This window comes from Megalobrama amblycephala, linkage group LG7, assembly GCF_018812025.1.
Source record: "Megalobrama amblycephala isolate DHTTF-2021 linkage group LG7, ASM1881202v1, whole genome shotgun sequence".
Classification (NCBI taxonomy): Eukaryota; Metazoa; Chordata; class Actinopteri; order Cypriniformes; family Xenocyprididae; genus Megalobrama; species Megalobrama amblycephala.
This window is the reverse complement of record NC_063050.1, coordinates 5,395,748-5,408,006: the sequence shown is the minus strand read 5'-3', so window position 1 is coordinate 5,408,006 and position 12,259 is coordinate 5,395,748. Positions and strand designations below refer to the sequence as shown.

General features: G+C 41.6%; 1 protein-coding gene across 2 annotated transcripts in view; it reads left to right on the top strand.

The window, feature by feature from the left end:
* Positions 1–12,259, top strand: part of LOC125271165 (microfibril-associated glycoprotein 4-like) — a 69,955-nt gene that overhangs the window by 3,077 nt on the left and 54,619 nt on the right. The window contains exon 1 of one of the 2 annotated variants that reach the window (XM_048195166.1): positions 11,948–12,169. The exons of the other annotated variant lie outside the window; for it this stretch is intronic. Within the exon in view, the coding sequence (XP_048051123.1) occupies positions 11,963–12,169 (207 nt within the window). The 5' untranslated portion in view covers positions 11,948–11,962. Of the gene's footprint in view, positions 1–11,947; positions 12,170–12,259 lie in introns of those variants that run through there. 2 annotated transcript variants of the gene reach the window in all.

The window sequence follows — 12,259 nt, the reverse complement described above, 5'->3', positions numbered from 1 at the left end:
GCGAATGGACGGGTAAGCCCCTGATGGCATAAACGCAAAACGTTTAGCTATTTTCAACTGGGAGGGCTTTCGCGCAGTCTGACGGGAGTTCAATACTCGCAGCGATCGGACGGATAAGCCCAGCCATAGTTGAACGAGAATAGAAAATGTATACTGTTTCTGAGGTTCTTATGGGAGCTCAATACTCATGGTGTCAGATTGAAGTTTGACTGATTTGACTGGGTGGTTTGAATCATCTGTTTAGAGGGTTAGTTTGAAGACCGGGAGATTTCTTGCAACATTGGATGAGGGCGAGTTTGGGCAGAGCTGGGCTCCTGCGGGAACGGGGGTGACATCACTGCTGCGGCAGTGGAGAAATTAGCCAGAAGAACTGATCTGCGGGAGCCGAGGCAACATCACTGCTGCGGCAGTGGAGAAATTAGCTAGAAGAACTGATCTGTGGGAGCCGAAGTGACATCACTGCTGCGGCAGTGGAGAGAAAAAGCCAGAGAAACTGAGCCCCTGTGGGAGCCGAGGTGACATCACTGCTGCGGCAGTGGAGAAATTAGCCAGAAGAAATGATCTGCGGGAGCCGAGGGGACATCACTGCTGTGGCAGTGGAGAGAAGTGCCAGAAGAATTGAGCTCCTGCGGGAGCCGAGGTGACATCGCTGCACTAGCAATGAGATCATTCCCATTTTATTGGAATGATGGTATTAGTTGAGTTTGATATGGCTTGTGGGTATGTGTGAGAATATGAGCTGGAGCTGAAAACCTAGCTGATAAGCGTTGTTAGGCTTCTTTAATGTGGAAACAGTTTGATGTAGTTCTTAAAAGCTTCTTATGACCAGTGACCAAGTGTTTGAATCTGATGCTGGGAAAGGCCTTATTGAGCAGCTGTGGTTGTTACTCCTATGGGGAACGAATTACTGGAAAAGTGGTCTGCTGGGAAAAGTGGTCTGCTGGGAGCTTGGAGGTTCTTAATGCTGTTTACATGATATAAATAAAGTAATGTTGAGAAGAGAAAATCAGGAAAGGCAGGCTGGAGGAATGGCTGGGAACGAGGCCGCTTGCAGAGGCAGCCTCATGCTCGGGCTGGCCCCTGGAACCTAGGGAGGAACAAGAAGTGTAGAAAAGAGGGAAGCTGGGAGTCCAATAAGGCCTCTGGGCCTGCGCCGCTAGCGGAGGCAACCTCACGCTTGGGTCAGTCCCTGGAGCCTGGGGAGGAACAAGAAGTGTAGAAAAGAGGGAAGCTGGGAGTCCAATAAGGCTTCTGGGCCTGCGCCGCCAGCGGAGGCAACCTCACGCTTGGGTCAGTCCCTGGAGCCTGGGGAGGAACAAGAAGTGTAGAAAAGAGGGAAACTGGGGAGTAAAATATGGCATCTGGGCCTGCGCCGCTAGCGGAGGCAGCCTCACGCTAAGGTCCGTGGTTGAGCTGTAGACCAAAGACAAAAAGAGAGTTTGAGACTGATGACCGGGCCTGCGCTATTAGCGGAGGCATCCTCACGCTAACATCTACAGGCCACAGACAATGGATAGGGTAAGAGACGGTGGGATGAAATGGCTGAAACAGCGGAGCTTGCTCTGCTAGCGGAGGCATCCTCATACTAGGAGGGAAGGCATTCGCCAAGAGGGCGAAGAGAGCTGTATGTGGTGTGGCACCTGGGAAACTGCGGTGTGTGGCTAGGCGGAGGGAGGAGGAGAGTGGGGAATCTGGGGCCCAGCCCAGGCTCACTGCGGCCTGACGCCTGTCTTCTAGTGCATGAATCGAAGAAGCAAGAGAGAGGAGATGAAAAAGCGACCTGCGGGATTATGTGCATCATGAAGATAGCTGAGCAAAGATAGCAGTTCCTGTTTAGAACAGTTTGGACCATCTATGAAGATGGAAACAAATAAAAAAATATCCTATTTTTCCTTATGTGGTGAGGCCTAGAAATGAACTGTATTTAAGTTAAAGCCCATAAATTCAGTTTGAGTTCAGCAAAACTGTGCAAGGCTGAGAAGTCGATTATTAATTTTTATTAATAAGCCTAAAATGCTTTATAACCTGCATATATTCACCTCTGGCACGATTGTTTGATACCATACTGTCGTTTACAGTTTGTACTGTAATTGATTGATGTTGAACAATCATCAAACAGCAAAGTAGGCTACAGACTGATTTAGATGATCGTTTGTTCTTTTAACTGTTGCTGGTTTGAGTCACGTGCACCTTCATTTAGTAAAGATCAAAAGAGACTAGCTTGTAAAAAGAGAGCTTTGCATAATAAAAATGTGCAACTTGGATTTATTCAATTGTGTTCAACAAGCATTAATTTTTTTTTTTTTATTTAATCAAATTTATTTGTTTACTTTTTAGTTCTATTTCCCAATACTTATCCAGACCTGGTACTCAAATTGCTCAAATCAAATTCCATGCTTTATCAAACTGCATAGGAACATACAACATAACAGTTTATTCACTGGTTATTTGTCTATGGTTCGTTACGTTACTTGCAGGTTTCTGCTAGTTCTAAATATAGATGAACATACAGATGAATAGGAACGGTAAAATTTATTTAAATGCATCAGCAAAAGAACGATTTTAAGAATTTGTCCTACCAGTCTGTGCCTCGTCTCAATAGTGAAGCTGTGGGTTGAAGTTACAGAAATGCATACTATTACTTTAAGTTTCCAAGCGATTTGTTGATAAATCGCAGAACAGCGATGACAATAAGTTCCGAGTTTCATAGTGATTCAGCATGCAAACTGAACGTGATATATGAGCCACTGTTTGCGTGTTTAACCGCAAGGAAGCGGCACAGTAATTTATAACGGCAAGTCACAGAAACAATCCCCCGATCAACATTGATCCAGATGGAATGACTGAAAATTCAGGAAAGAAGACGAGAAGGATTTAAACTGTGCTTCTTGCGGGGTTGAGCCGATGGAGTGGAAAGTGTGAGCCGGCTGGGAACTGGATCTGCGCTGCGGCACGGCTCCGGGTTTACTGAAGGCCTGCTGCGGCGGCCTGGCGCTGGAAGAAGGCCCGTTCCGTCGCGGGAAGAGGCGGCATTGCCCGAGACTCGAGCTTGGTGCTCGGCTGCCTTATTGTCATTTTTCTATGACAGTAATGATTGAATGGGCCAGAGTATGGAAATACACAGAAGGATATCGCGGATGATTCGGACGTGGTGACAGGCCTCGGCGTTTTGGCATGCAGGGACCCGTTTGTTTGGGCTGACGCCCCTCCGAAATAATGCCGTTGGATTGGAGAAAAATTGTTCTTAAGGCCAGAGGATTGTGGCAAAGATTCCTCGAGGATGAAAGATTCTTCATCGGACGCGACTTCAGACATGTTAGGAACTTAGGGCGGGACCAAATGCTGGAAACTGTCGAGGATCCTTGGGTGAGTTTGACTGTGATTATATACAGGCCTGAACTCATGCCGATTGTGTAGATACGTTGATTACAGATTGTTGACAACTGGTTGAGATGACGTAATGGTTAAGATGATGAAATGATTGGGTATCTTATTTGACTTGTTCCTCCTGAACTACGTTTATAAAACATAATTTGTGAATGTAATACTGTGTAGAGGTCTTTATGGGTCAACTTTGATCTGAAAACCCGAGAGCCAACCCGAGATTTTGATGAGTGCCTCTGACACGGGTCGGGTCGGTATTAGTGGCCTCTGGTCTCGGGTAATTTAAAATAAATGTGCTTTTTCCAAATGGACCCGAGAAGACCTGAATTCTTATAAATGGCGCTGGACATTTAAAGGGCTAATTTACCCAAAAATGAAAATTCGGTAAGACTTTATAATAACTGCACACTATGAAGCATTAGTTAAGCATTAGTTAATAGTTATTTCATCACTTATAAAGCATTAATAGACATTAGTAAGTAGTTTATAAATACAGCTATAATTGCTTTATTCTTGATTTATAAGCATATCTATAATGTGTTTAATAATTTTTATTTTCATACTTTATTAATGATCAATTTATCATTTCTAAATTAAATATTACATTATTTACAAACCAGTTATTTAGGAGTTGTCAGTAGTTCATTTAGTAAGTGTAAGTAAATGATTAATAAACTATTTAAACATTCATTTATACATCTTATTATTTAGACACATACAGTAATAGTTACTTAGTGTGTTAGTAAATGTTTTATTAGGCAAGGCAAGGCAAGGCAATTTTATTTGTATAGCACATTTCATACACAATGGTAATTCAAAGTGCTTTACATAAAGAATAATAATAAAAATAGAACATAAGTAATAGAAATAACAGTAAAAACAGAGAATTTTACCGCAATATTTAAAATGCATTAAAAGTCAGAATCAGGATGATACATAAAAGATATAAAATACATTAAAAATGAAATAAAAACAGGAAAAGGAATTTAAAGAATAAAAAGATAATACGTATAAAATAAAGTGCAAACAGTTCGGACATAGCACAGTGCTCAATCAGCAAATGCATAGATAAAAAGATGTGTTTTGAGTCTGGATTTGAATGTGGCTACTATAGGAGCACACCTGATCTCTTCTGGAAGCTGGTTCCAGCTGCGGCTGGCGTAACAGCTAAAAGCAGACTCTCCCTGCTTTGAGTGAACCCTTGGTATTTCTAAATGACTTGATCCTGATGATCTGAGTGATCTGTTAGGTTTATATTCTATGAGCATATCTGCAATGTATTGGGGTCCTAGGCCATTGAGTGATTTATAAACGAGTAACAGTACTTTAAAATCAATTCTAAATGCAACTGGAAGCCAGTGCAAGGACCTGAGGACTGGTGTGATGTGTTCATGTTTTCGGGTTCTGCTCAGTATCCTGGCAGCAGCGTTCTGTATGAGCTGCAGTTGTCTTATGATCTTTTTGGGAAGACCAGTGAGGAGCCCATTACAATAATCCACCCGGCTGGTGATGAAAGCATGAACAAGTTTCTCTAAGTCTTGACTGGAGACAAAGCATCTAATTCTTGCAATATTTTTGAGATGATAATATGCTGATTTAGTTATTGTCTTTACATGGCTACTGAAACTCAGGTCTGACTCCAGAATCACACCAAGATTCCTGACTTGATTTTTAGTTGTTTGACCCCTAGAGTGAAGGTACGTGTTCACTTTGAGAACTTCGTCTTTGTTTCCAAACGCAATGACTTCAGTTTTGTCTTTGTTTAACTGAAGGAAGTTTAGGCACATCCAATTTTTAATTTCATCAATGCATTGGCACAGGGAGTCAATGGGGCTGTAGTCGTTAGGTGAGAGGGCTAGGTAAATCTGGGTGTCATCTGCATAGCTGTGATATGCAATTTGGTTCTTTCTCATTATTTGGCTCAGTGGCAGCATATATAGGTTGAACAGGAGGGGTGCAAGTATTGAACCTTGAGGGACTCCGCATGTCATGGATGTCCACTCAGACTTATAGTCACCGATACTCACATAATAACCTCTCCCTTCTAAGTATGACCTGAACCATTTAAGGACCATCCCAGAGAGCCCAACCCAGTTTTCGAGCCTGTCAAGAAGAATGTTGTGATCAACAGTGTCAAACGCAGCACTGAGGTCGAGTAGAACCAGCACTGATAATTTACCTGAATCTGTGTTTAGGCGAATATCATTTATTATCTTTATGAGTGCTGTCTCTGTGCTGTGATGTGGTCGGAAACCAGATTGAAAGTTGTCAAAGTATCCATTCAAGCTTAAGAACTTGTTCAGCTGATTGAAAACAACTTTTTCAATGATCTTGCCTATGAAAGGAAGATTTGAGATTGGCCTGTAGTTGCTCAATATGGTGTTATCCAGATTGCTCTTTTTCAGGAGGGGCTTAACAACTGCAGTTTTCAGGGATTTTGGAAAAGTCCCAGAGAGAAGTGAGGCATTTACCACTTCTAGGAGATCTGCTTCTAAACAGTCAAACACTCTTTTGAAAAAAGATGTGGGAAGTGTGTCAAGGGCGCAGGTTGATGTTTTAAGGTGCTGTACTGTTTCTTCCAAAATTTTACCATCAATTGCTTCGAAATCAGACATAATAGCTACTTTCTGAGGTTGTGATCTGATCTGTTTTACCCCAGTGCAGCTCAAGGATGTGCTGATCGCCTTTCTGATATTATTAATTTTCTCAGAGAAGAAGGAAGCAAACTCTTAAACATTTGCTGTCTGAGAGCATTTCACTGGGAATCTGACTTGGGGGGTTTGTTAGTCTCTCTACAGTAGCAAAAAGAGTGCGGGTGTTGTTTAAGTTTCTGTTTATTATATTTGAGAAGAAGGTCTGTCTAGCTTTGCCTAATTCCACATTGAAAGCATGAAGAATATCTTTATAGATGTTATAATGAATTTCAAGTTTTGTCTTTCGCCACATGCGCTCAGCTTTTCTGCATTGTCTTTTCATATTTTGCACTGCTGTTGAGTTTCTCCACGGTGCTTTTTGTCTGCCACTTTTCTTCCTGACTTTCACAGGAGCAATGTTATCAATAACATTCTGTACTTTTGAGTTAAAAGAATCAAGGAGAAAATCAACAGAGTCTGCGGATATGCTTGGTGTTAAAGATATATCCTTCATAAACAGTGCACTAGTATTCTCATTTAAGCATCGCTTTTTGCCCGAGACAGATCTAGCTTCAACAGTCGGACAGATCAATATTTCAAAGAAAATACAGAAATGATCAGATAGCGCTACATCCTTAATGACAATGGATGAAATGTTTAGACCCTTACTAATAATTAAATCTAGAGTGTGTCCACGATTGTGTGTAGGTCCATGTACATGCTGAGTCAGATCAAAAGTATTCAGAACAGTTATGATTTCTTTTGCCATATTGGATTCTGCATTTTCTATGTGGATGTTAAAGTCCCCAGTAATAACAAAACAGTCAGACTCTGAGGAAATTGCTGATAACAGTTCTGTAAAATCCTCCACAAAGGCTGGAGAGTATTTTGGAGGCTTGTAAATAACTATAAGTAGAATGCGAGGAGCACCTTTTAACACAATACCTAAATATTCGAAAGACAAGTAATCCCCAAATGACACTTGCTTGCCTTGATAGACATCTTTAAATAGAGCAGCAACACCTCCACCTCTCCTAACAGCTCTGCAGACACTCATAAAAGTAAAGTTAGGAGGGGCTGTTTCATTCAGGATTGTTGCACTGCAGCTGTCTTCAAGCCATGTTTCATTTAGAAGCATAAAATCTAGGTTGTTTGTGGTTATTAAGTCATTGACAAGATTTATTTTTAAGTGAGCGGATGTTTAAAAGTGCTAACTTAACAGTCTTACTTTCTGTCTCTACAGTAATCTTAGTTTGACGTGTAATAGGTAGCAGATTAAATGGGTTTGCCAAACGGTTTGAAAAGGCCTTAGGCTTTCTATAATGTAATAAAACAGAAATAGAGAAAGCTACAGGCACACTGGGTTCCCGCTTGTTCTGTAAACAATTGATAAAGTCACTGTTATCGTAGCGGGGACCCGACACACATCACTGAGAGCTGTTATCGGTTGTTTTTGATTCACCTAGAACAGATGGAGGAGGGTGAGGGCCCTGGCGTTGTGGCAGGGGCCGAAGAGCTCTCGCAGGAGGAGGGGGAGGCCGAGCTGGGCCCACAGGCTTTGGTGGTTTCGGGGCTTGACGCTTTTTTGTTGATATCTGGGGGCTCGCAGCAAAAGAGTGGGAGAGTTTGGTTCCAGCATACACCAGTTCCTCCATTTTCTCTGAAAAGCACAGAAGAGGGGATGCTGGAGAGAGGGATAACGTGTCCGGTGAGAGGGGCTGTTGCTCTGGTGTTACCGGAGGCTGTAATATGTTGTCCTGGCTTCCCTGGCTGTTTTCCCAAAAGTCGTCCTTGGGTGCTGAATCTTGGAGCAGTTCTAACACGTCACTGTCTCTCGGTGAGCTCTGTGGGCAGGGCTCAGTTAGGATTGTGTCCGTGAGCAGTGGTTGTTGTGGCTGCGTGGTGTTATCATTGACCTTGTGGGAAGTATCAACCGCATGTCCATTCAGCTGCTGAAGTGAAGTTCTGTGGTCAGTTGTACTCTGTCCAGGTGTGTTTGTGCCATTCAGGTTGAGTGGATTTGCACACACTGCTGAAGGATGATGGAGGCAGAAGTAGATATTGTCCTTTAGCACTCTTGAGCCCAAGCAACCGTGTAAATCTATTTGTTCCTCTTGCTGGGAGTGGTCCACTGATGAACGACTGAACTTTTAGTCTTTTAAGCATTTCAAAAAGTTCATTGAAATCCCTCTTAAGGAGTTCTGACTGCTCCTTCTGAATATCATTCTTCCCCACATGAATGATTAGTCGATTTGCAGTCTTATATTTCATCAGAATGCTCTTAAGTTCCCTGTTTACATCAGAAACTGTTGCTTGTGGAAGGCAGAATGTAGTTGTATCCCTGCTGCTAATGTTTCTGATAATAGAGTCACCCACTATCAGAGTCCTGGGCTTGGCTGCTCTAAGAGCTGAGTGCCTCTGACTGTTCAACCTTGAGCGGCAGTTAGCATCGGTGTTAGCTGCTGGCTGATTTGATCTGTGTCCGATCATGTTTGGGGATTCCTCACCCACATTCATCAAGTCTGGAGATTCCTCACCCACATTCATTAACACTTCAAATCTGTTCTCCAGATGTATTGGCGGTGGTAGGGAGCTAGTGTTTGGGGTAGAGGATGCTACTGCATTAATATGTGATACTCGTGACAATCTAATGTCTCGAGTGCCTTTGGGTCTCGCTCCCTGTGTGTGCCATCGATTAATGTGCTGATCAGTTCCGGCACTCAGTACGGTCTGTTTAGGGGCATTAGATTCATGAGACTCACCGGCTTTGTGCTGAGGACGTCCATGACGAAGCTCTGTTGTGTGTTCCTTCTGGTTTGGTAGTCCCGCAAGTAACTTTGTTTCAAGAACTGCAATCCTTTGTAGAAGTCTGTGGCAGTTTGTGCAGCAGGTAGATTCTTCAACCAGAAGAGGCATATTATTTCTAATCCTTTTGAATGTAGGCAGCTGTGTTTTCCCTTCTCCGGAATGTAAGCTGATGGCGGTCAGTGGGAGGCTGGTTGGATAAAAATTCCCCTTTTTTGTAGCAATTCTTCCAGTTAAAAAGATTGTTGTTGCCAAGATTTGTCGTTTGACCACTGTGCCGATTTGCTGTAGTTAAAATTAGGAGATAAAATATAAAAGCAATAGAGCAAAGCGCGGAGCTGTAAGCAAGAGCGTCCGAACAGTAGCGAAGCAGGAAGCAACTCCCACATATTAACACATATTCCTACTGCAATTCATGATTAATTCAGGCAGTTATAACACATTTAGAAGTGGTCAGTTAACTATTTTTGTGAGCTCATCTGAAGTGAGGACTGTTTATGCCTCGTAAAGCTTTTATAAATGAGATTTAAAGGTTCAGTGATCTTCTGCACTGCTGTACTCTAATGTTTTAAAGTTAGTACCGAGGTAGTTTTGACACTAGGAATATGTTAATAAAGCATTTATTAACACACTGAGTAACTAATACTATATGTCTAAATAATAATATGCATAAATGTACATTTAAATATTTTATTAATCATTTACTTACACTTCCTAAATGATCTTATGAACCACTGACAACTCCTAAATTACTGGTTTGTGAATAATGTAATACATAATTTAGAAATGATAAATTGATCATTAATAAAGTATGAAAATCCAATTATTAAACTCATTAAAGATATGCTTATAAATCAAGAACAAAGCATTTATAGCTGTATTTATAAATGGCTTACTAATGTCTATTAATGTTTTATAAATGAGGATTTAACTATTTACTAATGCTTAACTAATGCTTCATAGCGTGAGTTATTCTAAAGTGTTACCGAAAATTCTGTCATTAATTACTCACTCTCATGCCCTTCCACACCCGTAAGGCCTTCGTTCATCTTCAGAACACAAATTAAGATATTTTTGATGAAATCCGATAGCTCAGTGAGGCCTGCATCACCAGCAATGGTACTTCCTCTCTCAAAATCCATAAAGGTACTTAATAACATTACGCCAGGAGTTATAGGATGTAATGAGGTTACAGATATACAGACACAGACATTTCAGCACTTCAGGTTACAGTGTTTAAAACAGATTGTCAGAGTCCAGGGAACCTTTTTTAAATGGTTTGCCTCTTTTTCTTCTCCAGCATCCATTTCCTGTAGGGTCCCACAAGGATCCATCTTGGGCCCAGTCGTGTTTTCATTATATACTGTATTACTATAAATTACAGCAACACCTCCCCCTTTGCCTTTCTGACGAGGATTGTGTTGATAATCATAACCTTGAGGGCTAGACTTATTTAAAGTAATGTAATCGTCCGGTTTAGCCACGTTTCTGTCAAACACAGCACATCTAGATTATTGTCTGTGATAATATCATTTACAATAAGTGTTTTTGTAGAAAGGGATCTAATATTTAACAACCCAAGCTTTATCAGTTGTTTATCAGTATTATCTCTATTTTTTATTTGTTGAACATCAATTAAATTTTTACCATTGAATGGGTTTGGAAGTTTTTTGTTTTTACTAATTTGGGGTACAGACACAGTCTCTATGTAATAATATCTAGGTGTGAGAGTTTCTATGTGTTGGGATTTATCTGACTTCTGTAACGTGAGGCAGCTAGCAGACGGTCGGTTTAGCCAGTCTGTCTGCTGCTTTTTCCTGTCCTGGGCCTCAGTTTGTCATGTTTCAGCTCTAAGACTATGTGCCATATTACTAGAGAGAAGAGCAGCACCATCCCGGGAAGGATGAATACCATCTCTTTTCAACAGGTCAGGTCTGCCCCAAAAACTTTTCCAATTGTCTTTGAAACCTATATTATTCTGCGGACACCACTTAGACAGCCAGCCATTGAGTGATGATAATCTGCTAACTATCTCATCACTCCAATGAACAGGAAGAGGGCCAGAGCAAATTACTTCTCCTGACATTGTACTTGCGAGTTCACACATCTCTTTAATGTTCATTTTAGTGATCTCCGACTGGCGAAGTCGAACATCATTAGTGCCGATGTGAATAATAATTTTAGAGTATTTACGATTAGCATTAGCCAGCACTTTTAAATTTGCTTTGATGTCAGGTGCTCTGGCTCCCGGCAAACATGTGACTATGGTGGCTGGTGTCTCTATTTTCACGTTCCGTGTAATAGAATCGCCAATGACTAGGGCACTTTCAACAAGATTCTCAGTGGGTGCGTCACTGAGTGGGGAGAACCTGTGTGATGTTCTTATTGGAACGGAAGAGTGGTGTTTTCCGCGGCTAGGCCGCCTCACCGTTACCCAAGTGCCCTGCTGCGCGGGCTCTACAGCCGGAACCGAACAATGTACAGAGTTCACTAAGCTAGTCGCATCCAAAACAGTATCTGAAGCCCTTGCATTCTTACTATCCTCAATTAAAGTTTGGATGCGTGTCTCTAATTCTGAGATTCTCTCTGTCAGCCTGACTATTTCCCTACATTTATGACATGTAAATGTGTGTGTGTCTTCAACTTCTGGTTGTGTGTGAGAGTGTCAGTGTGTCCAAGAACTACTAAATCCCAAGACACAAAGAAAGTCAAAAAGTGAAGCCCAAGAAATAAGAAATTATTTAACACTTGTCTTCATCTTTTCCATCTGAGATCATGTGACAGTAAACCCAGACAGGAGCGCCACCTGCTGGATAGATGGAGTAAATCCCACTGACTGTTTGTCCTGCTTTATAAAGGTCAGAACAGTCGACCCCTTTTCTATATCACTATCACACTCACAGCCCAGTAAAACAGGGATAAGAACCGCCAACAAAAACATCTGCACAAGACAGAGAAAGAAGTGAACATCAGTCTGAAATGAAGATAAAAACCACATCAAGGTATCTGACTGACAAAAAGGAAACAGATGAACTTACTGCCATCTTCTCAATCTGTCCTCTGTAGATCACAGCAGAGATCTGTTTTAACTGTATTTCAGTGTGATGTTCATCTCTTTCTCTCTCTGTCTCGTCTAGTTGATGGTGTTTCTGGTGGTTCTTCTCTCTGTTGTTCTGATGAACAGATGCAGTAATGATGAAAACACGCCGGTCGACTGTTCTGACCTTTATAAAGCAGGACAAACAGTCAGTGGGATTTACTCCATCTATCCAGCAGGTGATGTTCCTGTCTGGGTTTACTGTGACATGATCTCAGGTGGGAAAGATGAAGACAACGGAGGATGGACGGTACGAATTTGACTTTAGATCATTAAACGCATTAAACAATATCTTCTATATAAACCCATCACAGGTGTTATGATTAGTTATGTTTATATG